The sequence below is a fragment of the Python bivittatus genome, unplaced genomic scaffold, assembly GCF_059951505.1.
Source record: "Python bivittatus isolate LINGU-HERP-01145 unplaced genomic scaffold, Pbiv_v1 ctg000480_np1212, whole genome shotgun sequence".
Lineage (NCBI taxonomy): Eukaryota > Metazoa > Chordata > Lepidosauria > Squamata > Pythonidae > Python > Python bivittatus.
Genome location: NW_028277075.1, coordinates 78,650,775 through 78,678,206, shown reverse-complemented (window position 1 = coordinate 78,678,206; position 27,432 = coordinate 78,650,775). Strand labels below are relative to the sequence as shown.

At 37.5% G+C, this 27,432-nt stretch overlaps 1 protein-coding gene across 5 annotated transcripts in view; it reads right to left on the bottom strand.

Moving 5' to 3' along the window:
* Positions 1–27,432, bottom strand: part of BIN1 (bridging integrator 1) — a 108,565-nt gene that overhangs the window by 11,078 nt on the left and 70,055 nt on the right. For 2 of the 5 annotated variants that reach the window (XM_088146404.1, XM_088146399.1), the window contains 6 exons: positions 25,743–25,828; positions 25,398–25,473; positions 22,840–22,922; positions 16,633–16,777; positions 6,923–7,051; positions 5,419–5,499 (listed from right to left, as the gene is read on the bottom strand). In XM_088146404.1, the coding sequence (XP_088002530.1) occupies positions 5,419–5,499; positions 6,923–7,051; positions 16,633–16,777; positions 22,840–22,922; positions 25,398–25,473; positions 25,743–25,828 (600 nt within the window). The remainder of the gene's footprint in view (positions 1–5,418; positions 5,500–6,922; positions 7,052–16,632; positions 16,778–22,839; positions 22,923–25,397; positions 25,474–25,742; positions 25,829–27,432) is intronic. The other 3 variants (XM_088146401.1, XM_088146402.1, XM_088146403.1) reach the window with 2 other exon arrangements.

Here is a 27,432-nt window from a genome sequence, read left to right as displayed (position 1 = left end):
GGCCTTCCCCACCCCTCTGCCATGTTCCCAGTATAAGGGAAACTTTAATCAGCCATTGCTCACAATAGGAAAGAATTTCTTATCTAAAGAATGTAAATGGTAAAATAATGCTGTTCCTTGCACTGCTGAATTTGCCAGAGGTTTCTAATGTGGAAGTATTCTGACAGTGTGACTAGATTGTTCTACCCTCAATGAGAATAGAGACTCAAGACACACATGACAGTCCTCGCACAATAATGGTGTAAAGTAGCATTTGCAAACATTAAGTGTTACATCATAATTTTTGCAATGAAACTGCATTAATAGAAATCTTACCTCCCATAAATCCCAAGGCAAGGACTAAGCATAGCAAAGAGCAATGGGAAAAAATGCATTAAGATTTTATTATTTCAAACAACATAAAAAGTGCAAGCATACCATATGACTGCAAACTGTTTAGTAATGTATCATACACTGAAGCTAAGTAATATGGTTTATTATTTTGGATTGTCCATTTCAGTAGTTAAGAACTGAAGGACCAGGTTGGGAATAAATCCTCCTGGAGATAATGATTCTATGCGGTCAGTAAGAGTTGACACTGACTTATTGGCCCATGAGCAATCAATCAATTTCAGTAGTTGAACTCTTTAATTTAGCACTTAAAAGGGGGAAGATGGCAGATAAGATGGATGAATGGGATCAAAGAAACATCCTTCAAAGAACTGTGAATTACAACTAAATACAGTACAAGATGAAGAATGTTTGTCTATGCAGCCACCAGGAGTTGCATCAAACTCAATGGCACCTAACTACTAATACTTTATGGTATGCCTGATTACTAATCTACATCTCATGGTCCAGTGATTGGAATATGCTATGAACTTCACAGAGTTTACTGCATAAAGCAATCTGGAAGGAACATAATGACAATCTTTCATTATGTGCTGATTCTAAAGTAGAGGTAGTCCTCGTTTAGTGACTGTAAATGGTTCCAGCAAAATGATCACTAAGCAAATCACATGACTGAGATTGAGAGACAGACACTACAAAGATCGCTGGCTCCTGCCCTCTCAATCAGATAAAGTTCTCTCATACAGTGTCCTGTGCCTGACCCATTTTTTCCTTTTTTTTTTTTTGCCCCCTTGCAGGGTGGAGGGATTGTTTAAACAAGCAATCTGTTCCTGAACTGCTTTTCTCCATGCACAGTGTGTCCCTAAAAAGCGCTAACTGCAACTTAACAAGCTCAGCTTTGTGACCTTACTTAGTTGATTAGAACCCTCTGGTGGCTCACAGCTGCTGTCTGAAACTGACCAGACCTTAATAAGTTTCACACTGAAGGCTTTTGTTGCCATAAATGCCTGCGCTGGTCAAAAAATGAATTTTTATTACCGTTTACTACCACTGAATTTGCAAACAGTTGCTATCCAAGGCAGTTGCTAAATGAGAACTACCTGTACTTCACCTGTTTGAGGAAACTGAGTTCCTTAATGCCCTTCCTTTATGTAGTACCACTAAATATATACAGCAAACAGCTGTTATCTAACTTATTTGGAGCTGCACAGTGAGTGTGCCATGAATTCACAGATTAAATTGTAAGTGGGAGAATGTAGGAGCAATAAGGTGGAGGTACTGTCTTACTCAGTGTCTTGCCATGTCATATGGGCCACGGCAGAAGAAATGTGTCATCCTATTTTATTTTTCCCAGAGTTTTTTCACTCCTGGTCATAACTAATGGACCTGTGTCCCGTAGACACAAAAATAGTTCCTCTGTACTGTCTCCATCTAGCTCATAGAATGCCCCATTTTGAGACTTTCTGGCAATGTAACACTGATAACAACAGCTGTCCACCTTCCCAGCAGGGCCCGCTCCCATCAGGCTATCAGAGAACAGGACATCAATTCTGGGAATGAAAACAGCCACTGTAATGTCCTATCTGTTATCCCAAGATCACAGAAGAACCTGTCAAAATTTGCTACAAGTGCTCAGAGCTAGTAATGTGCAGTGACTAGTATTGCAGCTTAGCTAAAGGCAAACTATTATTCCTCTCCCAAACCCCTTGCACTGTCTGCTGTACAAGGTAGGATTATTTTAAGGAATAGTGGATATGGAGCTCTTAAATACATTAAATAAACACCAGATGTTACTACTGATCAACAAGATTTATGCAACTCTTGAATATTTGTTTTAATCACCAAGAGTTCATTTGTCACACCACACAGTCCTCCCCGTAAGAACCAATGAGGTCTTTATTGCCTGATAATTCACGGAGTTAAGGAATGACAATGATAAACCAACCTGGGTAGCAGGCGTGGGCGACTTCCCTACAAGGCTGTTATTTGCTTTAATGGGATCAAAATCCAGATCCAATAGGCTAGCTCCCTCTTGGAAGGACCCAGGGGCATCAAACTTGGCAGCATTAAAGGAAAAAAAATCAGTATTGCTGGTTAGACAGTTAAAAAAGATGGATGGCATGCGGAAGATGTTATCCGAAACGTGAAAGTGCTAAAGATTATGTATAAAATGTATATTCCTATATGTCTATTGTCATAATGTGCTTAACACTTCTGCAGACAGTGGGTCATGAAATTCAAGTATTAACATTTTAACAAAGCCCATTCACTGCATTTATTCTACCACTGTCCCAGGCAGCCTATTAACAGATCAATTTCAAGTTCCATCCATCCATCCATCCAAAGACTGTGGCTCTCTCAGAATTCACTGCCTCAAATCTTATGGTGGGCCTACAATTTCCAGGACAACGGTTGTATTGATACCACGTCCCTGGTTATCTTAAAAAACTGGTTTGTATAGCACTTTCGGTGAAAACCTCTAATTTAGTCTCAAAACATTTCTGTACCACCATCTTTTTCTTTCTTTAGAACCTCTCTCTGCTAATTTATTTCTTTGTTATTCTGCCACAATACAACATATTGCTTACTAGGCTGTTATTTTTCAATAATAATAAATTACGGGCTATCTTAAACATTCAAGATACATTGCATGCAAGCAAGACAGAAACACTAGCATTCTCTTATTGTCAAGCAGATCATATAATCTTACCAAGTGGCATTATTAAACAGCATATTCATAATATTCCCTTATGTCATTAAAAAAAATGAATCATTTCCTAATTCCTACTGGATGATAAAGAAATTCTGTCAACAGATTTCACCAAATCTCTACTATTTAAGTAATTTCCTTGACATTAAAACTTGACCTTCTGGCCCTGCTCAACATAATGATTTTTTTCTTATTAAACTGGGTTGTGATAGCAAAACGTTTTTTCAAACAGAGGAAATATCTGGTAAATAAAACTACTCTGGTTTTCAAACAGAGTAAATAGGATATCTGGTGTTTCTAAACTAAAGCAATCTGGTACTGTATATGCATATTTCAGGCAAAAACAGTCTATTATATTGCATATTACTGTATTTTTTAAATTTTTACTTCCTTTATAAAAAGAAGAAAAAAACCCACTGATTAATTCAGGCAAAAACAGTCTATTATATTGCATATTACTGTAATTTTTACTTTCTTTATAAAAAGAAAAAAAAATCCACTGATTAATTCAACAGAGATGGTTCCTGTTCCTTCAACTTCACAATATAAGCATAAAACATTCAGTTAACCGGTATTTTCCACCTAAAGAGTTCTGACAAAGGTTTCCTTGGAAGTAAGGTCTGATTTTTGAGCTTCATGTACATGAAATAACATTTTAAAATGAGGTCATAGCCATGCTGGAATCTTACCTGTCATTTGCCCCAGATGTTGAAGAGTCTTCTTCCTTGATAATTTTCTCTATCTTCCTAAATAATTGACCCCACTAAAAATAGAAACGTGTCCATATCTATCCCTCCTCCTCCTCCCCACCTCCAGTTGCTGCTCTAGGAACAAATTTGTCCATTGAAAATTCAAGCTGTTTTCTAAATATACTCTCCAGTTCAGGTATCCTGTACTCTGAACCTGTCCCAGTCAGAATTGTCTGTTTATGCAAGTGTTTTACACAGAAACGTACAATACAAAACATGGCATAAAAAATGCTTGAGGCATGCTACAGGGAAAGGATAGGTGCAGACAAGGATGGAAGATTGCTCAGTGGCCCACGGCTTTCTCAAACATTAAAGCATATTCAAGTTTTATAACTGGAATTCCTGCGTGGAGGCAGTTCTGTCAAAAAAAAAAAAATCCCATAAGGTTCAAATTGTCTATTCTTCAGCCTCCAAAAATAAAATAGCAATGCTTGCTTGTATGTTTAATGCACAGCCATAAATCTGTCTTCTGTCTGTCACGGAGGACAACACTTGACCTGACATATTTACTCTAACCATATGAGAGTCTTTCAGGGCAATGGATTAGCATCTTTGTACAGCTGCATCTACTTTAAGGATTGGAGAAATAGCATTCCAGAAGATGTTTTGTTTTGTTTTTTTCTGATGTCTTTTCCCCACTCTAAATCCCCATAATTTCAAAAGCTATTTGGTTCACAAGAGAAAAAGAGGCAGACACATTATCTAAAACTTTTCCCAACTACTATGCTTACAGCAGTTTCAGAACGGGTTTTTTTTAAAACAGAGAACAGAATCTTCTAACATTTTGGAACTAGCAGGCAAATTAAATGGTATCTATTTTCCCCATCTCATTAAAAAAAATCTCTGTTAAATCAGAGGATTCAAAATCTGCTACTTGAAGCCAAAGGGTACAGTAGGGTGGGATGTCTTTCTCTCGCTCCTGTATACCTGTTCACTGTTTATTTATAATTTGAACTAACCTTTCTGGCCATCAGTGACAGATTCCTGGTAATGTTTTTGACCAGAACTCCCATAAACATTTTCCCAATTGAACATGGTAACTGGATTTAATGGGAGGTGAGGCTAAAAACACCTGGAGGGCACCAATTCACTTATCCTTGCTTTACAGGCATTCTTCCAAATACTGTGCAGTTTTATTATATAATGAAAATAAATGTAAATGATAAACTTCTGATCATGCTTGAATATAGCTGCTGCCATTGTCTTCTATCTTATATTACAAAATAATTGTTGAGAAATAAGTTATTCTCTTTTCCCTTTGTTTTTTCATGTACAGGTGATCCTTACCCACTAAAACCAAGGCCCAACTAAGAGATAATTAGAAGCTGGCCTGGTCACTTTTCCTTTCTTCTGGGGATTCCCAATTGAGTCTGAAGAGTCTCTGTTTATTATCCAGTGCTCATTGTGTTATCTCATGATGATTCCACATTACTCTTTGTCTTATACTGAAATCTAAAGTTTTACCAAAAAAAAGACTGAAAACTTGCTAAATAGCCAGTTTGCATCTTGCTTTCTATTCCAGAGTGAAAAGGAAATTCTAATCCACCAAGCTATTGAATGCTATATGCAATGTCCATATGCCTCTGTGGGGTGGTCCCATCACATTGGTAACCTGAGACCTACACTTGCCTTTTCTCCCAATTTCAGGCCCTCCACGCAAAGTTTCGGTCGTCGAACAGGAGGAAGAGGTAAAAGCCGCAGGCCACCATGCTGAGGTAGGGAAGGAAGAATGGAGTCAGGAAACACACATTCTAGAGGTGCCACTGAATGCTTTTTATGAATATTAAAAAAAAAAAGGATTTATCACAATGATGGTGATGACAATGACAAAAGTTGTAAGGATGGAGCCAGAAAACTGATCAGGCTGCTTTTTAATCTTATCATAGGGTCTAGAGTTGAGTCATCTCTGGGAAAAAAAGGTTCACCTATTTTTCAAGTAAGTCTCTCAGCCTCCACCAAATTTGTTTTCAGGGATTAGCTTGGGAGGTCATGGGATTCTGAAGCCTGGTGAATGCTAACAATTTGTAAAAATAATGAAATGCAAGTCATTGGGAATGACCTATCTCAGTATAATCCCAAAGCTCCTAAAACCATTGGTGGAGCGGACATTTATCATGTAAGGTAATTGTCAAGAAGGACAAGCCAGCCCACACTTGAGCTGGACAAAAGCAAAGGAGGCTGTTAAAAACACAATGAAACTTCAGATTACTCTTGCACGAGCCTTTAAAAAGGCATAGCCCCTGCACATATATTAGCTAAGAATATCTTTTAAAAATAACAGCAAAAAATGATCTCACCAGCACTATCATTTAAAGGGAATCAAGCAGGTGGGAAGCCCATGTTTGGGGCTCCAATTCCCACTATTCAAATCCATTCTTTTAGATTTAGAGTTAAATGTCCAGAAGTAGGCCTTCATTGTGTCAGGGATTTTCAAACATTGTGGTACCACAGCTCCATAAAACGATAAACAAATCTGCATGACCCTCACCATAAATAAAAATAATAACTTCCTTTTAGGAAGAGATAAACATAGCACTTTAATAATTAAATTTTAATTAATCAACCACTGCCATCTTGTAATTGTCCCCTGCAAATTTGTGCAGGCAAAACGAGGAGCGAAGCCCAGGGTGAATTTTGACAGTGCTCTTTGTGTGGGCAGGCCTTAAAGAAGGAAACGTGCTCAAGTTGCTTACAGCCTCCTGGGGTTTCCAATTCATTGTATGAGAACTCCTGCTTATAGAGTGGCTAGAGTGCCGGGGTCATTTGGTGGGAGGGGGGCTTAAAACTCTGTGCTCTTAGGCACAATGTTTTCTGTGCCTTTTGGCATTCCGCTTCCCTCCCACCCACTTCTCCTATTTAGCTCGGAAATCATATTGAAGGACACCAAGGAAGACAGTGGGTGCTCTCGGTACAATATGCTTTCTTCTCCATTCAGTTTCAGATCAAGATTCCAGACCAATTCTTTGGGGGTGAAACTCACTATTCCTTTGGCCCAGTTCATATCCCTTTGACTTTGCTTTCCCCCTGAACAGTTTTCTTGGCCTGACACCTCTAGTAAGGAAAACGGGGGGAAATGAAGGTGAAAAAGACAGAAGAGAGGACAAGAGAGGGCAGGGAAGAAGGAGAAGCTAACCTGTGAGGGGGTTGTCACACTGATCTCTGGGACAAAATTGTCATCAAACAGGTTGATGATGTTCTCCTGCTTCATCTCCTTGGATGGAGTGAGTTTTGGAGGTGGCGGCACAGGAGGGCCCTTCCTCAACTGCATGCAAGCGAACACATGGCGACGGCACAAACAGCAACACCCAAAAAACCAGAGACAGGAACCAGGTTAGCAGAGTAAAAACAGTTACACACTCATACACATACATACAAAGAGGGTCAGAACAAAAACACATGGGAAGAAGGGAAAACAATCACACTCTTCCAAAAAGCTTTGCATCATTAGTTACACTTCAGTCGTGGGCAGGTTTCCCTTCTGCAGAGGAGAAGCGTAACATTATTAATATGCATAAGGTATGTCATGCACACATATTTAGAATCTGTGCAACTTTCTGGAGCAACAATGTGGGAAATTACATATTATTATTTTTTATGTGCTATGAAGCCAGGGAAACTAGCAGCCCTACTTTTGCAGGAATAACTATCTCCATAGAGAAAAGGGTTTCCAACCAGCTTTGACTGAGTCCAATACACAAGACTCCCAATAATATAAAAGCCAATCTTTATCATTATAATGCGATAATAATACTGCCAATGGGTTGCTTAAACATTACACGGTGTTAACTAATAGAAATCAGATCTAACTCTTTTGGAATCATGACATCACAGATAGCACCAGGAGAAATTACACTGGTCTCGGAATCCCTGTTCTCCTACACATTTTACATTAAGGATTTTCATTTCTTTTGATATCATAGGCCACACAGGATCACACAAGTGGGATCTATTACATATTGATTTTGTCTTCTGTACTGTAACTTTCCTTCTCAGATCTCTTCACAGTCTTAGGTTTCTAAATTAGTTGGGACGAGTCTCAGTTCTAGGTAGAATGTCAGAGCAGTAAGTTGATTTTCCATGGTAATTAGTTATTTGACTCTTCTAAAAATGTTTCTCCATCAAAATAATATACAAATCTACCCTGCCGTGACTCAGAAAACAAATACACCTAGATAGAGGTTTGGGTAAGAATAAGCTACTAGTTACTCATGAACTTCTACAATCGGTCAATCAGGAAGGGCAAAAGGACAATTCACACAAGTTGCACACTTGCTTTTTGTCAGTTCTTAGAACATGTCAAGCTTCTTTTAAATTTGACTGCATTCTTTTTCTTTTCAAATTATTCAGTTTTATTTATGATCCAAGATCAACCTTAAAAGTAAAAAACACATTTGTACAGAGAAGAAAAAACAATGATTTGAAAGATAAATAGTAAAACCCAAAAATAAAGAACAGAAGATTATTTTTCAGAATTTGTCAAGAATCAGTGATGCTCATGGTGATCTTGCCTTAGTCACCTCCCATTTGGATTACTGTAATGTATCTACATGGGGCTGCCCTTGAAGAGCACTTGGAAACTGCAGCTGGCCCAGAATACAGCAATGCAGGCAGTTTTTGGCATTTCTCATTACCCATGTAACTGCTGCTCTGCAAGCTGCACTGGCTCCCAATAGGCTTCTGGATGCCATTCAAGGTGCTGGTCATCACCAAAAAGCCCTTCATGGCATAGGGCCAGGCTACTTCCAGGACTGCCTTTCTCCTAGTGTTTCTGCCCACCCCACCAGCTCTAGTAGAGAGGGCATGCTCCGGGTCCCTTTTATTAAACAACCTCATCTCATTGGATCCCCAAGTCGTGCCTTCTCAGTGGCTGCACCTATCCTGTGGAACAGCATCCCCCCCCCCCCCCGAGATTTGGAAGGCACTGAAGACCTGGCTGTTCCTCCAGGCATTGGGACCAAGGTGGAGATGAGCTCTGCCAGTATGAGTGTTTAATAGCTATCAGGCGCCAAGGGGTTACGTTTGGAGGGTCCGTTTGTTTTTAATCCTGCAAGTCACCGAGAGTTAACCACATGAGATGTGCAGTTGTATAGAGTAAATGATATAAATAAATAAGTAGTTTAGCATTTCTATTTCCTTTCATCTCCATAGTTACATTCACTAGCTCTTAGGATTTTATGGTATTTTCCCTCCAATAACATGGAGAGCAATGTACAAGTCTGGCAATGGGGAAGACACTCCAATGCCTGTCAGAAGTGATATATGTCAGTTTGTGGGGGTAAAGGATCTCTTATTAATCCACCATCTACTGTAAGTCAGGGAGGAACAGAACTCATGTCCTTTTTATACTATATATTCAAATATGCCCAACTCTCTCTCTCCACCCAACAGGAAACCCACAATACCTCATATCTTAGTTGATTTCAAATCCTAGCCTTTGTCTGAAATGTCCAGATTCCAGCTGCAGTAATTCACAGTGCAGCAAGAATTGTGGAAAGCTGCTTTAAAGAATTTTGACTCAAGAGTTTCAGGTTTTCTGTTGTTATCAGAAATAGGGATCTGTGAACCATGCAGCATTGGGGCACTGTTTTGAGACTTGGAAATCTTAAAGGAGTTACCATCTCTACTTGCAGAGAAGCTTAAGATTGTGCTGGATCTCAGATGAGACAATTTCTGCTTTCTAATCTGTTCTTTCAAGTCTTAGACAAACTTAGTGCTAAGAAACTCCAGGACTGACTCCTATACTCTTTCTTATCATCTAACCCCAATTGCGCATTCTTCACTACTAATTATGTTTTTTGTACTACAAATCATTGGCCTACCTCAGTGATGGTGAACCTATGACACACGTGTCAAAGGTGACATGCCATGACGTTTTGGGTGACACCCCAGCATTCACCAATACCTAACAACAACTATTCCTCCTGTTTGAGTTACCAAAGAAACTAAGTTTGTTTTACTCATATTTCATTTTTGTAATTATTTGATGATTCTTTACATAATACATAGCATCGCACATGATTGGACTGTATTTTTTTTAAAATAAATTAATATGTAAAGAATTGTTTCTCTTTTGTTCGGGGGGAGGGGGTGTGACAAGCCAGCAAATCGGCATTTTCCAAATTTTTGACATGCCAAGCCCAGAAGGTTCACCATCACTGGCCTATCTATTTCTATTTCAATTTCAGGGAAGAATCTACTATATCCCAAAGAATTTCATGTTGTGTAGGAAAGTACACATTAACATTATATAAATAATGGGACTGGCTCCCCTTGAATTCCAACAGGTATATTCTCCTTCCTGGTCATCTTCCACTACACCATTCAATGAAAATAAATCCTACTGTGCCTTAATCTGTGCCAAATGTCATCCACCATAACTAATCCTTTTATTTTTACAGCAGTACAGCTGGTTCCATAATGGATCTTCTCTTCTCCTAAGTGGGTGGTTCTTGTTATTCCATAAATCATTTACTTGAGTTAGCAGTCCCAGTGGGAAAACAAACATTAATTACTGTATAACTATATCCCTCCATGTCTATTTCTGTGGTCAAGGCTAAAGGATTGCAAGATGATGCGATAGTATGTATAGTTTGGAGCTGATTGGAAATAAAAATGATTAATCCACTCCTTACTCGATCTCTAATCTCACCAAGCTCCATTTAACGATCATGTTTTGAAACTACCACTCTAATTCTTTTTTTACCCAACTCATCTGCAAGCAATATGATGTCACAGTTACAAATCAAAAGGTCCTCTGACCTGAAACACCAGCCAGCAGTGTTCCAAAAGACCAGTTGCATCTCATCCTGACTCTTCCAGACCTAATCAATTTTGTAGGGAGGAAGCACCTTGGGGCAATGATTCCGGTTGAGTTTCTTGTATCACAGAAGATACCTGGTTTACTAATGTATCCTCCATGATCAGCTTCAGCAAATTTCCCACCTCCCTTTCATGTTTAAATCAGATAAGAACATTTGTTGTAACAGACTTTCTTCATCTTTAAAAATTTGCTGCCTTCTTTGTTCTCTACTTAAGAGCACTGCAGTGACTGAATTGCAGCATCATATTAATTTTCCCTATTAGGTTTTCAGCTATACTTGCTCTAAAGGCTACACCAGAAATGTTCATTGCAAAGGAGTAGTCTTGTTTTCCACTTGCTATAAGGTCATATCCTCTGCTAAAATTATATTTAGGTCAGTGCATATTGGTAGATTTTTTCCTTTCATGACCTGGCAGAGCCAGCTATAAACCAACAGGGTCAGTTCATAGTTTGCATGAGATCTTTTCAGGAGAAGACATATTTAATGTAATAGTTCTTACAGAAATTGCTAGCTGATCCCGTAAGAACTTTATTATCTGTATAAGCTTTATTCTCCAGACATGCTAATGTTTGCATTTCAAATGTTTTCATTTGGGTATCCTGGGTAGATAGCAATGCATTTTCATAATTCTTAGTTTAAATCAGTTTAAATTCATTGTAATGAAATGGTACTTCATCAGTGGATTTTAGGATATTTATATTGGCCATTGTCACAAACATTTTAGTGAGTTCTGCTGCTATAGAAACTGCTGTTAATAAGGATTTTAAGTTCCCTAGCTTATAAATCATACCTGTTTATCCTTTTATGGAACTGTTTTATAATATATTATTACATTTTTCATTTTCCAGTTCATCACTTGCAACCTTTCCATGCTTATCAGAGATTTGCATTCTTGGATGTGATTCTACACTGTTTTGGTCTTCTGGGGGCATTCACATACTCTGGTTGTCTGCTGAGGCTTTTTTGTTACCTTTTCTGCAAGCAGCTACATGCTTTTCTTTAGAGCAGGGACCTGAAACACTTTACAAAAAGGGAAAATGAACATAAGAGTCTCTAAAATCCCTTAATGCTACTATATGAAAATTAAATTAAATCAATTTCACTTTAATTAACACCAATGGGCTGGTGAAATAATTCTAATTCCCATGTTTATTATTTCTTCCAGATCTATATGATAGATTTGGCAGTGTAATAACTGACTCAATGAAAATATTGTCCTTTTGGAATTTCACATTTCATGGTCAGTTTCATTTGAGGCTGTCTGTACAATCACTCTGCTGCAGGCCAGGATTAAGGCCAATTGATGCCCTAAACACAGCCCCAAAATAATGCCCCTTGATGGAAGCCATGGGAAGGAAACAAATGTGGTATCTGATGATACCTTCAAACTAAATTTTTAAACTTCAGTCACTCACCATGCCAAAGGGGAAAAAAAATTAAGAATGCAAATTAAACTCAAATATGGAAGATAAGGACAACTACAAAAACATTGACTTGAGTGTGGCAGTGAAAGAGTTAAGGGCATAATAGCTGGGGGGGGAACTCTGTGGTGCCCCCCTTCCTTTGGTGCCCTAAGCATGTGCTTATTTTACTTAATGGTTAATCCAGGGCTGCTCTGTTGAGTTGGAGAAAATACTTGTAACATGAGTAGATAGAAAAATAGATGTATAGATGTATAGATATATATCTCACAAGTGGTTTATCTAGCATTTGTATAGTGCTCTTAATAATTGTTCTTAGAGTTTAGAAAGCTTTATTTCTCTTCCATGTTAATTTAGACTTTGGTTTTTCACACCAAACCCTACAATCTGCTATATTATTGGTTCTTTGTTACATTCCATCTCCAGAGCTTTGGAACTATTAAAGGTTCTACTTGCAATTTTTCTAAAATCCCAGCTTTGCACATATTCCATTAAATGGGACATAGTCTGTTCCATACAAACCCTTTGGGAGGGGATTAATTTGTTTGATCGTTTGCATTTATTTCTCACATAAAAATGGTATTTTATGTTTGAATAATGCATCCTTGCAATAACTGAGCAAAAATTGCTCAGTTGTATTCTTTTATGGTGACAGAAATTGTATTCTAGCAAGAAGAACTGGGAGAGAAAGATAACTTTTTTTTGGTTTGCTTCAAATTCAATCATTCATTAAAGTACACAGAGGTTTAAAAAGAGAGACTATCTGCAATTTTTAAATATTTTATGCTATTTACAGGAGGGGAAGGGTGGTTAGAGCATTCTGTCAAGGTCTCTAAATTTTGCCAAATGCTGCTTGAAAATCTTATACCAAGGTTCATTTTTTTCCTCCTAACATTGAATGTAGTAATTTACTGCAGGTACAAATTGCACCACTATGCTAAAAGGGTCAATTAGAAGTACCACTTATTGTGTTTTCTAAGGAATACCATGATTTGTAGATGCCTTGATCATACAACAATTTTATGAAGAGACTGAAATTAATCTCTTACAGGATTATTTCAAGGCCTTTTTGATTTTGCCTCTGTTGTTGAGCATAGTGAATGATAACAAGCTTTGTTATGCGTTGAAAGAGACAAACCAGCTGAGGGCAGTGTGCACCACATGTATTTTCTCCTTTTGAGATGGTATGAGTAGCCCCTTGTCCTTGGAGCAAGAATGCTTCTTAGGTATTCTTTCTTTTGGGAGGAGGGGTGGGAGAAGACTGGAAAGAACAGTAATTATTCAGACAGCTGAAGACGGTATGACAGAAGCCTTGCTATGCTACTCTTACTACCACTCCTATTCACAGAGTTTGCAGGATGCCATGGTGTTTCAAAAGCCTGCTTAATCTAAGTCAAAAACTGAAAAGAAAGTGGGTATGTACAACACAGGCTAAGTTGCTGACGGTAGAAGATCCTACAACATTGGCAGGGAAGGTTAGAAATAGATGCAGAATAGTAATTCATAAGGGAGAATTGATCATTCTAGCTGAATGATCAATTCTCCCTTATGATTACTATTTGCATTATTGTAGACTATATATTTACTAGATATATCTAGTAATACTGTACACTAGATATTTACTATAACGAATCTCACTTTTGTTAGTTGATGGATATTTTCTATGGGAAAACAATAAAAATATGTCAAATGAGACAGCTCATTTTCTACAGTTTATGAAACATATAAAACCTTCATTATTGGCTCTCTCCAAATTCTTGAAAAGTTATTAGTTCTCTCCAAATTCTTGGAAAAATCTAAAAATAATTTCTCAGCATGGGGATAAATGGCAAAATTCTACAATGGATACAGCCAAACCAAGCCCAGCTCAAAGTGTAAGACATTGAGCAGTCTTCTGGCTGCAAGGCCATAGTAAAGATTAATCTGAGGAGATCTGTGCCTTATGCATTCTAGAGTTCCCCACAATAATTCTTCCTTCTCATCACCTGTACAATTTTAGAAGGCAAGGAGCTTTTGATTACAATGGGGCCGCAACTATTGCTCCCTGTTCTTCTATCTCTATCCAGAAGGGAAGGAGGAATAGAAACAAGTTGCAATGAGTTGAGGAAGCCTTTCCACAAAGATAAAATCCCACAATTATCTAGAAAAAGAAGGCAAGCAGCAGAAATTGCTGCTCTGTCACAGTAAATTTGCAATCAATAGCATATATCCCCAAGAGCCTGACATTTGCCTAAGCATGCTAACCTTACACTCCTGATGATGGCTCTGAATTGTTTGCTCATTAAAAAAAAACAAAAAAACACCACCAAATTGGGAATCTAGTTATCACGTGCAATGTAGTATTTGTGTATGTCCAGATCATTTCAGTACATCATATTAAAACTCAGATAATTCATTTAGACATTGGGTAGCTTATTACATTAATGATCACAAAAAATGTCCTAAATTATGGAAATAATTTCTATTTGAGTTTAGCCAAGTGACTTCTAATTTCAAACTCCAATAAGCCACTTCAGTAGCAACACTGTTAGAGAAAGAAAGAAAGAAAGAAAGAAAGAAAGAAAGAAAGAAAGAAAGAAAGAAAGAAAGAAAGAAAGAAAGAAAGAAAGAAAGGAAGGAAGAAAGAAAGAAAGAAAGAAAGAAAGAAAGAAAGAAAGAAAGAAAGAAAGAAAGAAAGAAAGAAAATATTTAAAAAGCAACCCAAGAAGTTTTCAAGATTGGTTAGAACATGTCTTTAGAAATTTAAAGGCACGTTCTATATATCTGTAAAGAGAAAAAATATTGAAAACATTGTGCACATATAAAAATGTATGTTATGCTGTACTACTGTATTCTATCAGCATTGTCTCAGCAATTTTATCTAAATGAAAACTACTTACAACAGTGGCTGGCCCCATGGCATTCTATTAGTTTTGTTTTACTGAAACAAAATATTCAGCAAGATGTCTCTCAAGTAAGATGCACTTCTTATGATGATATTGTTAAAGCTAAAATTGCTGCTTGATAGCAGCTAGGTCCCCGGAGTGTTGCTGTTCTTATTAGCAAATTCGTGGCACGAACGCAGGGGCTTACGATACAATTTCTTGTCCAAATGACTATTGTTTCAGTCCAACTGAGAGTCAAATACACAAAGCAGCACATTTCCATTGTCCTATTTACAGATGGAGGGGGAAATCTCATCAGAAACAGTGCTGCAAATATTGTTCACCCTGTTGATCCAAGTAGTCTTTTATCCCACTTATCATTCTTCATACCTGTTTTAATATACTTCTAAACTGAATCCAAAGAGATTCATTCTGAATCCAGAGTACTTCTAAGACAGGTCTGGGTGTTTTCCTTCTCCCAAGGACACTGCTCTTAGACCAGAGGAGATTCCTCAATAGGAGTGTCACATCTATTCAGTTTTCAAGGTTGATTAATGGTTTTATAAAAAACAGGGCACCTGCATTTTATAAAATGACCAAATGTCAAGCCAATTACGTGTGTGTGTGTGTGTGTGTGTGTTCTTACTATCTATTTGGAAGCTAGAGATATAATGGTATGCATAGTCACCTAGGAATAGTGGTTGTATTATAATGTCTTCTTATAGATATTTTACCTAGATCTACCATTGCCCTAAATATTCTGGGATCTCATACTTTATTTCATATAACTATAATTAAATTCCAAGATGTTGATCCACTGGTAAATCTGTTACACTTTTAACTAGCAGAAGGTTCTCAAAAGATTGTTTGGTGCTGAAATACTAGAACAAAGCTACTTTTGTCAAGCCAAAGTGAATTTGGCTAAAATCAAATTAAAACCACACTGACAAATATTAAGATAAGTCTGGCAAAAAATAAAATATTCATGTTTATAAAATAATACAAGTATAGAGGGGAATCTGCAGGAGAGGGCAAGTAGGCAAATGAAGACCCAAGTATGATGATGTCATCATGTGAGTGATGTGACTTACAAGCACATAATGTCATCATTTGCATGATGAAATCATGTATGTATGATGTCATTTTCAAACAGAGGGTAAAATTCTAAAAAACGTGGCTTGACATTTAGTAGTATTTTTTAATACCTGTGCCATTGATTGATTGATTAATTGATATGTCACATTTATATGGCTGCCCATCTCACACAAAACCATTATAAAGCCATTAAACAATTTGCAAAGTGAAGATTATGTAATAATCCTATTGGAAAACCTCTTCTGGTCTAACAGTAACCTCCAGTTTGTTACCGATGTCTCTGAAAATAGTTCAGGAGGCTTACCCCAATATGTTTACATTCTACTACTCCACTGATGTTGTAGTTGACTAGTTTACTCAGAGGTTATACATGCCAAGTCATCTCATTTAGCCATGTCTTTTCTTGAACAATTATGTATTACATTAATTACATCATACAAACTAGCTTGTTTCTAAGCAGGGATTAAGAAATGACAATTTTAGAGAGAAAGAGAAATAGTGCAGCTTGCTGAAAACTATTAAAGAACCTGAACAAAAAAAAAGTAATTGAACTAGATATTTGGTTAAACTATCCTGTGTAACAGAACTATGTGATAGAAATGTGTAAATCCCCAAGGAAAATGCAGCGGCAGTTCTCACTACCTGAGAAGGAGACTTGGGAATGCCTCCCGGAGGAGTCTCCAAAGTGGACGGCTCTGGCTCATGGTTGACGGCCTTGATCTCGGGGCTGGTGATAGGAGTCCCATCGGGTGGAGATGAAGGAGTTTTGTTTGCTTTTGTGCTGTCACTGTAAGAAAACAAGAGAAAGCATTACAGAGTTGATATCTGAGTAGGCTTTTATATTTCTTGGAATACACTGAAATGCTTCTTTCACGTGCATTGTTTGGAATATATCTACTGATATTGCTTTAATGTATAGAAAAGTATATGTGTGCTTCATATCAAAAGAAGAGAAAAAGAATGTAAAGTTGAAGCGCTGCCAAGATCTAACTCCCAAAACATACAACATATGGCTAGTGTAAGGGATCAGCAGTGCTAGTGATGGAAATTCTTAGAACCAAATTGTGTGATGCCTAACATGTAGCTTGGCAATGCCTGTATGTATAGATACATTTTAAGCAGTAAACAACAACCACTGAGAGACATAGGGAGATCCAATGCAATTCCAACCGAAGTCCCTCCCCCCCATAATAATTGGCATTATTTGTCACAGGAAGCTACTGAAGAGATTTTCCATTCCACTGCCAAACAACAGATAGAGGAGGGGCACTGATTCGAATTGCAATATGGAGGAAAAGAAGAATTTTGTTTTTGCTTTTTTAAAAAGGGGTAACAAAAACCAACATCTCAACCTCCCTCCATGCTCTGATCTAAATTGCAATACATGCAGTGCCAAAGTTTGTCTACAATATAGTTTAGCTCTTAAACAGCTCTTGGTTACTCCCTAAGATTTAAATAAGATGATTTTCATTATACAGTGCATTAAAAATAAGCAGACCTCTGAGATCCAAGGAAGTATAGGAATGTTAATCTCCTGAGTAAATGTTTTTTGTGATCCTGCACAGTGTTCTGTGTTATACAATCAGTATTTCAATCTTTTAATCATGAAAGCCGCTGGATAGCCAAGTGGCTTAGAGGGATGAGGCAACTGATTTTTTATTTAAACAATGCAAAGCCAAAGCTTGAAAAATGGACCAGACTAACAAAAAATCATGAAAGCTTGTTTTCCGCACTACATTTTGTCAACTAAATATTCAAATGTTAGGATTTAAAACAAAAAATCAAAACCACTGATATATAGCAATAGAATTTTTTTAAAAACTCAGATCATCTCTACTGCTAATTTGCACTGGGAAATAAATTGTCCTAAATTCATCAGGACTTATGCTTAGGTAAACACACTTGGTTCTTGGTTCTAAGAGGTTCTAACTATAACCCATTGACTGCTGGAGAATCATGTGGAAGGCGGAGGTGCAAATAATCAAAGGTGAGCCACCAAATTACACCTCAACCATGTCTATCTTGTCTTTTATTGTGCCTCCTCGGACTCAAATCTGATCAAAAGGCAGATAGTTGGTAGAAAGGAAACAATTGAGAACTCTCTTTTTATACAAAGTCACTTAGTAATAGCAGCCATCATGCATATTTATTCAGCAAGCCAGTTAGTATAGGAAACATTTATTACAATAGTTTGTAATAAAACACCATCTACTCCAAGAAGCCATTTAGCTTTTTCTCTCCTTTTAAGTCCATATTCTTTCTAGAGAGTTTTTTCCCCCCTATATACAACTGATACTAATCTCTTCAGGATAGAAATTATTTGTGACCATGTCACAAAAAGCAAAAGAAGAAAAGAAGCTACTTTCCAACTGACTTTCACAAAAGGAACAACAGGAGTCATAAGGGCTCCTTACTCAGAATTTGATGGAGTAAAGAGCTCATTTTCCTCCTCCTCTTCCCTCATGAGTTGATTGCAAATATTTCAGAAGTTTCCTATGTTTAAAAGGTAACATGGATCACACAGTAATAACATAGCAGCTAGCTTCAAAATTCAGATATTTTCTGGAAGGCAAGCCAGAAGAATATGAAGAAAGAACAGGAGCACTATTATAATTCACCACTTTTATTGTGGAAGACATGGGATGTTATATGAGGAAATATGACCAAAATGTCCAGCTACATAACAATTCCTCTGAAACAAACAAAAAAATCTACTTATCAATATATGGAGCTGCATATTCCTCAAATAAATGCTGAAATTTTCTCCATAGTTACTCTAACTGCAAAAGTCTATCATTCTCCTTCAGCACTGTTATGTCAATTGCTACACCACATTAACTTAAGCTCTTGCAAAGGGATCACAGAAGCCTTACAAATATCAAGCAGAAATTTACAACAAATAATACACAGATTTGTAGTGAAGTAGTATCTAACAGGCCTTAGTTCAAATCTAACTTGATATTCCTACTAGCTCTGAATAGTATGCGTAAAATATGGGGCCACTTCAGTCTGAAACATTAAAGGAAAAGCAACACCCTTTCCTCATTTGGAAGGGTACAATATCATAACCCACTAAAGCAAAAAACGTTAAGTTATCTGGTTGTCCTGATAAGCTTTTATCTCTAGGTACAGAGCACAAAGTATTACAGCTATCCTTGAGGAATGTATTAGGAAACACAAAGACTTTCATCCTGAACTCCACAGATCTTCCACTGAAATTGTATAAAAGGGGGGGGGGGAGATTAAAACAAACAAAATATTTGGATTATTCAGACACACACAAAGGCAATCTCAAACAATTCTGAGGCAAAGTGATTTAAATCATGCAAAGAAAAAAGGAAAAACCCCTACAGTCATCAAGCTATCAATGCACTAAGCTGTTAGAATGCAGCCGGGCCTTTGCCTTTGTCATCCAAATCAGACCATTTGGGGAATGCACTTTGCCATTCTGGTACCTGCTCATCTTTTTCCTCAGCCTGGAGAAGAGTTTAGTTTTCTTTCTGTTGAGGACGGCACACGTAAGTGATCTCCATTACAACACGGCTCAACCAATGAGAAAGAAAGGTGAAGATTCCGTGCATAAGCTAAGGCAATTACTGTGCAGATATTCGTTCATAGAGGAACTAGAATGTGTCCCAGTGTGTCATCTTAGCATGGTAACAGGTATGCACACTGGACATTTTCAATTATATCCATTAACTGCTATGTCAGTGTCCAGTGGATGGGAAGAGGAAAGAGGAGAAGCAGGATTCTTGTCACCACTTATCCTCAGATTAACTTAAAGTCGTATTGGAAAAGAAACGTTGATGATTGGGTGGAAGAGGGAGGAGAGGAAGGACCCAATACTTCCAGCAGAGGGCTGAGTTTTGGCAACTGATGTTTCCTGATCTATCGCAAGATCAATGAACACAGCGAGCCTTGAAAAGTGTCTGCTTGTAGCATGAGAAAACGGATTTTCTTTAAACATTACATTAGCAACATGGGAATCACTTTCCAATGGGTTCATGTTACAGCACTAATGTAATCTCAAAAGCCCCATAGCCACATGGATTAGGTCAACTACATGTTTTCTTAGTACTATCCACAAACCCAACCAGATGCTAATTTGACATTAAGGTCCCAAATTATGGTGCAGAATGGGTGAGGGTCTTTAAATGTGTCCTGAAAAATTAGTTCCCACAAAACATAAATTGTTTGAACTACCGTTGTACATTGGATGATGTCAGCTGAAAATAGATGTCAGATCTGTTAGGGTGCTGGTATCTTCATGCCATCCCATAATACCTTGCTTATGATGGGCTTTCATGCCCTTTCTACGCTATCATTGATATACAGTTTTTTTCCATCTCAATTTCCAAAGTACACAAATAAGGTATTTTATTAAATACTTTTGGCTTGTAAATATAACTGATACAATAGTACCTAGTTCTCACTTTGACTTTATTCTTGCATTTTTATCTGAAACCTTTCTTTGGCTTCAGCTCTACTGTTATGCCTAAACCAATGCTATTCAGCCACACTTCACAGAAAGAACAAAACAAATAATTGCGTCAAGCGTGGCATAACTCCTTTCAGATGAGATATCAATAGAAAGGAATCTATAGCACTGAAATAATCACTGTATTAAAATTACATTAGTCCATGTAGAAGGAATAAGCAAAACTTCATTTAAAGGGATCAAAATAATTATTCTTGTCATGGTTCTTATTCATTTAAGAGAGCAATCATATGCAAGTTTACTCAAAAATCAATACCACTAAATTTACTGTGGCTTACTCCCAGGTTAGTATTTACAAATCTTCATCCTAAATAGATCAGCTTTACGCTCTTCTTTCTCTCTGCTTGTTGCTCTATATATTTGGGGATATCTTAACTAATTATATAAATTAAGCTTATTACTGCTGACTTCATTTGTTCAGTCTCTCCCACTCTTTCATCATTCTTGTATGTTTTCCTTCCATTATTTTATCATAGATCTGTTTTATTTAGTGTTGGGTGGAATTGTGTTTATAGAGGGTCTACAATTACACTCCCTATCTCTTTGGAAAACTTTAAGTGTTCCACTCATTGGCAAGAATACAGAAACTGCTCAATTTTCTGATACCAATTCAATTTCCAGATTCATCTTCCCTTTGTTTCACTGCGTGTGTAGGAGTAGTTTCACATAAATAAGGAACCATGTTAACTTCCATTTGCTTTCCAAAAGGAATACAGTCAGCCCACAATAATCCTTTCCCTAATGATGGCTTGGCCCATTTCATCTCATTAATGCGAACACAGCAACTAGGACTCAGAGCAGCTGGGAATCTGAGTTCCCAAACTGCTTCATCATTCACATAGTTGGATGAAAGTCAGAAACCATCTGATCCAAAAAGTGAGGCCTACTTTCCTCTTAACTGTTTGAGCTGACGGTTGGGGAAAATATTGTATATTCATAATCTTGGCAGATTTTATGCCCTCTTCCTTTTCTTGTCTCTAACTGGAATTAGCTTCATCTGGTAAACTGTAGTGAATTTCTTAACAAAGAATTTCACAGTCTTGATTTTAAAAAAATACTTGAATTTAATAGTAAATTCATTACTAAATAGTAAATTCATCAATAATAACCTTAAAATGCTGGGGAAAACATCAAAAAACATTCACCAACTTTGCTTGAATTTCCTGCAGCAGTTCAAAAGCACCCCTACTTGTATAGCAAAAATACTAATATAATATTGTGATCCATCTTCCATAGTATTATTCTATAGTGTGTGTATACAGGTCTCTTTTCCAGTTCAGATAAACACATGATCATCTAAATGTAGCCATTGTGTAGCACTGTACATCAGAATTGCATTGTCTTGTTTTACTAGTATATTCAACCTCATGGATGCCATCCTAGATGCATTTATGGTTGTGTAAACCTAATCTCTTTTTATGGGATTGTGCTAAAAGGTGTCTGATATGGAGCTGTGACCCTTAAAAATATAAATCATAAGTAACAGAGTCAAGGAGCTCAAAGGGCCAGCCTTTAGCCCCAGAGCTGAGAATAAGGTTTATTATTATTATTTATTATTTATATAGCACCATCAATGTGCATGGCATTTTACACAGTACAAGAGAACAAGTCCCTGCCCCAAGGAGCTTACAATCTAAACATTGACAGAGGGAAACAACAAAGGAAGGGAAGGAAATGGAGACAAGGATAAAATGGGAAAAGAATATGTAATTAGTTCTATTAAACATACTTACGCTGGCATACACAAAGATATGGAAACCAGAATATTGTGCCAAGGAGACCAATTTATCATAGAACCAATTCTGATGAATTAAACATTAGCCCAACACACTGAAATGTACTTTTCCCATCTTTCTATCTCCATCAAAGCTTCAATTGCTAAATTTCTAAGAGCCAATCTAGGGATAAAAATACCACAGCTGAAGACTGAACAGCCCATTCATAAGAAAACAGAAAATATAGGGTTTCCTACTCTTTTCCAACATTTCTTCCTTTTTCCTGCCATTCAAGTAGTTATATTTTTTAAAAATGTCTTTAAATGAAATTATTATATGCATGTGCACGTCCACACACACACACACACACATTTTAAGGTACATTTCTATCTATGTCTTGTTTTGGTGCAGATAGGGAAACAGCACATTTAACCATGAGAAGCACCGGGGAGACACTTCCTGGAATGCCAGGGTGGCAGGAGAGAGAAACACTTAATACAAGTTATGATCGCTGTAATCACAAGACACTAGTCAGAGAATAAGAGAGACAGGCATGATGCTGCCCAGCTTTTGACAGTGGAAGGGGATTTTTTCCATTCTTCTTGAAAAAACAGACATGGGTTTACGTGTACTAACCTTGGCTGAGCTTTAACAGGAAAGGCGCTTGTTGCATGTTCTTTCTCTAGAGTCACAAGGACATCATTCAGGTTTTGGTTTAACTGAGGCAATAAATAAACAAAGGTTCAAAACAGGGAAAAAAAATTACAGGTCAGTATAACCAAGAGCCTATCAGAAATGCGTAAGTACAACTGAGGATCCCAAGAAGAGGGTGTTTTGCTAAGGGAAGGATTACGCCGTGCCTTTACATTACCTCCATCCACATCACAGTAATGTAAACTGAAAGCACTAGGTACACTGGGGCACCTTTTGAGACAGATGCCATAGGAGCAAAATCTGTGATGTATGTACACATAACGAAAAGCAAAAAAACAATTCAGTTCACGTTTCTTCTTTTTCTCAGTTTCTCCTCCTCTGGCTCAGCTTCACATATTTGTACTGCTCCAGGACCTTCTGTCAATACAGACTCTTTGCTTCTCACTGGGACTTAATACCATCCTTCTTCTCTCTCTCCCCATCGGCAGCCAACCTTGCCTGCCTGGGTTGCTATGGAACCCTAGTCTGTCACTAAATAAGACGTCAGGCCAAACCAATGTTTGCCCTGAGGGAAGGAGTTCATCTAGGCTTGCAGCCCTGTGTCTGCCACTGCAGCTGGTCAGTGGACCTCTCTGACTCTAATGAAACGCAGATACATTTTGGCATCACTTTTGCCCCAGGAAAAATGGGAGAAACAGGATCACCTCCGAATACCCCAGAGGAACAAACTGCCCGAGGTTTCATCTCATAGATTGCTACAATGTTGGAAGAATGTACATCACTGTTGATAAGCGTAACATTACTGTGGTCTGGTTCTAGCACTTTTATATTTAAATTGCTCGTATGAACTATGGGGAAACACACACACCTCTCTGATCAATGTAAATAATGTGAAGCTTTGCTATTAGTACAACTTTGCTATTAGTGGTCTACTACTCTGTTTTTCTCACTTGTTGCAAAGACTTTAAATGCCTTAGCTGAAGCGTGACAGGAACATCTTTTCCTAGCTGAAAAATGTCTCTGTTTTGGTGAATTACTCTTGGTTGTTTGGCTACAACATCCATCTGGTCACACTAGTGTGTCAAATGCAATGTAAGTTGGCAATTTCATTAAGCCTATATTGCCACCCACAACATTAAATCATCTTTGTGGCTCATACTACATAACATTATTTATAGAGATATGCAATAGCTTAGACATTCCAGCAAAATATGGGCCGCTGAACTATACAATTTCCCTCCCCAGAAAATCTAGTTTTCAGGACACTGTTTGGAGGTCTCATTAATGCCAAGGCATGGAACTAAGGCAATATTAACCTGGAAAGTTTATACATACAAATCTGAACTCCTTGCTGGAAGATCGGCAGGTTATTAAATAACATGGATGGCTATTTGCTTCAACAGTATTGCAGCTCTCCTCTTAAATATTTGGTTGTTTATTTCTCAACTTATATCCAGTCATTTGACACCCCTTCTATCACTTAAATTTCTTTCATCTTCCTTTCAATATTGCCATGTTCCAACCTGCTTTTTCTATTGCCTAATACAAGAGTCTAAATTCTAAGCAAAGCAGACTATGTTGCAGGTTTATGTAACTTAAATTGATGCACATCATTTCCTTCTTTCATATTTCCTCTTTTAAACTGTGGTCTTCCTGGTACCTTGTCAAGTTATTTGTCCAATGGAGGAGAAAAGTCATTTATGCTGCTCTGAAGATGTAATTTCTTTCTCCACGATATTAAAGTAAAATACTGCAGAGTCACCAAAGAAATTCAGAACGTGTTTCATAGGCAAGCAATTTTTGAAAAGCAACTGAGTAATTTAATTAATTAACTATATATTAGTGGATGCAATAATACACTGTTAACAATTATTGAGTTTTATCATTGTCAGGCTTTCACAAATATAAGGGAAATGGTTCCAGCCTTTCAAAACTTAATATAAATTTATTTATTTATTTATTTATTTATTTATTTATTTATTTAGTGGACTTGTCCCCGCCCATCCTCCCCAAATTGACTGACAGAAGTCATCCAAACTACAAAAAAATAGATCCACAGATAAAGGAGGAAGCAGGGCCTCATATAATGATATTTTCTTTTCTTTCTTATTTTTCACCAATGGAACTCAAGGCAGCTTGCGTAATATATCAAGGCAGTTTTAAAAACTGTCCAGACATGGAACTGTTTCTCTTCAACAAGGTCGCTGCATGATTATGCCTTCAGAATATACCCTAGTCTGTTTTCATAAGGGGCACATCAAAAGTTAACAAGACTCTAAAAATGGTGTCAGCATCCCTGAGCATCATCAGCTAACACTATTGCCTTATAACAGTGTTGTCCAAACTTGGCCACTTTAAGATGAGTGGACTTCAACTCCCAGAATTCCCCAGCCAGCATGGCTGGCTGGGGAATTCTGGGAGTTGAAGTCCACTCATCTTAAAGTGGCCAAGTTTGGACAACACTGCCTTATAATAAGAAAAAGTACGAAGGAGAAACTATGTGACGTACCAATAGGAAGAAGCATGCCTTGCAACTTTACCTTGCTCATTTCCTTATGAAAATTCTCTTCTAAGCCAGCAATACTCTGGAATGTGTTGACATAGAAACCAACACGACTAGAAAATGAAATAGTACAAGTCAATGGAGATACAGGCAGATGTTTTCCCTTCAACTTTATCCCACTTGTTAAACAGCTTTCATTTCCTTCATTCCTCTTTTGCGGATTGGAATACGTGATTTCCATAGAGCAAAAGAAACAGCGTGGACAGAATACTTTAGTTGAGCTTCCTTGGAGCAAGAACCAAACAAAATATTGTTAATTCCCCTGCTGAGACCACCCCCTTCCCAGAAATATATAGATAAAGAGCATTTTTCCAGTGCTCACCTATTCCATAGTGAAGGCAGTTCTTCCTGAAGATCAATGTTCATCTCCTCAAATACTTTCTGAGCTTTTACTAATTCTTCTTCGGCCTGAAGAAAAGAAATGGGGTATCAACAAGCCCATATACAACCATTCAGGAGAGAGTTTACATACGTTCATGTATGTTCCACATGCCCCAAGAGTCTTCCATAATAAAAATTAAATGAAAAAGTGCCCTGGGCCTGGTACAAGGAACTCTTAATGACACCTATAAGGGAAGCCCAATGATCTTTGGGAGTTTTGGATGGAATATAAATATTGAAGAAACAGAAAGGTTATACATATTGCTTTCATGTTCTTTCATGTCTCTGTTATATTGCTTTGAATGTATTAAATGTAATTCTATGCCATGGATTTAACATAACTGAAATTGTATTGTAAAATAGGGGTTTTCATGAGCAAGACTCCTACTTTACTATGCTGAAGAACTTCACAGCAGAACCAATACAAGGTTGGGTTACCTGACAATGTTTAGAAGCAAGGCCTACTCAGAGCAGTACCGTATCACTATGTAGTGCAATGGTGATCTGGAAAACATTTACTATAATATGGGCTGGCAACCTGAGCAGGTTGTTAATGCAGACAAAAGGGGGTGGCAACAATATCCCAATCCTTCCCAGGATCCCTATGATATGCTTACCTTTCAAGGTTTGACAAAACTGACCAAGATCCCACAAGTCCATCTCTCTCACACTGAAGAGTGAGGGAGAAGATCCTGGCAACTAAGTATTGGTCACTTCCAAAGTAGATCTCTACTTTGTACAAAGATAAACTAATCATGGCCTAATTAGAATCCCAATTAAAGTCCACCTATACCTCCAGCTGATAGAAATTTCCTTCTACTTCCCTATGGCCATCTGTCCCCAATAAAAGTGGGAATTGCAATGTGTAGCTGCAGGAATGGAAACTGCTTATGTGGCTAATACTAGGAGTTCCAAAAGGTAGATCTACAAAGCTACCTATTAGTCTAGTTCATTCTCAGAACACATCTACCAAAATGTTGGAAATGGCAGTCTGCATATCAGTAAGAGTTATTATATTTGCACAGACTTCTGGAATTACATGGAAATGCAATTCTGCAATATTCAGTTCAGAGTAAAACTGATATAAATAGTTGATACTCCCCAAGTGGTTAGGACTAGCACAACGTTTTAAAGAGACTAACAAACTGCAAGCAGTAGGTACATATGTATCTAGACACTAGTGGAATAGAGTATTTAACCAGTAAATATACAGAAGCTTCATTTTATATCATATATAGTCTACCATAATATGAGTAAATAGTGAAGCTGGACTCTTACCAATTCAGTAGCAAGAAAAAACAAACTGCTTATATACTACCATGGCAGGAACAACAAAAGGTCCCTAAGGACTACTTATAGACTACTTATGTGATATAACTTCAACAGAGTGGACCTCAGAATACATGTAAGTCAAGAAGCCCTCTGTCCTTGAAAAGAAATTCTAAGAAGATTTCAACCACCCTATGTAAGATAGCAACATAAGTCAGTTTCTTTGGTTACAACAGAAATATGTTTTCTTAGTGATATATACTATAAAGCTAGCTTAGTGCCTGGTTGGGTTTTTTTTTTTTAAGGGGGGGCATGTGTCACATGATTTGATATGGCTGAATTAAGCAATGGTCAGAATTTAA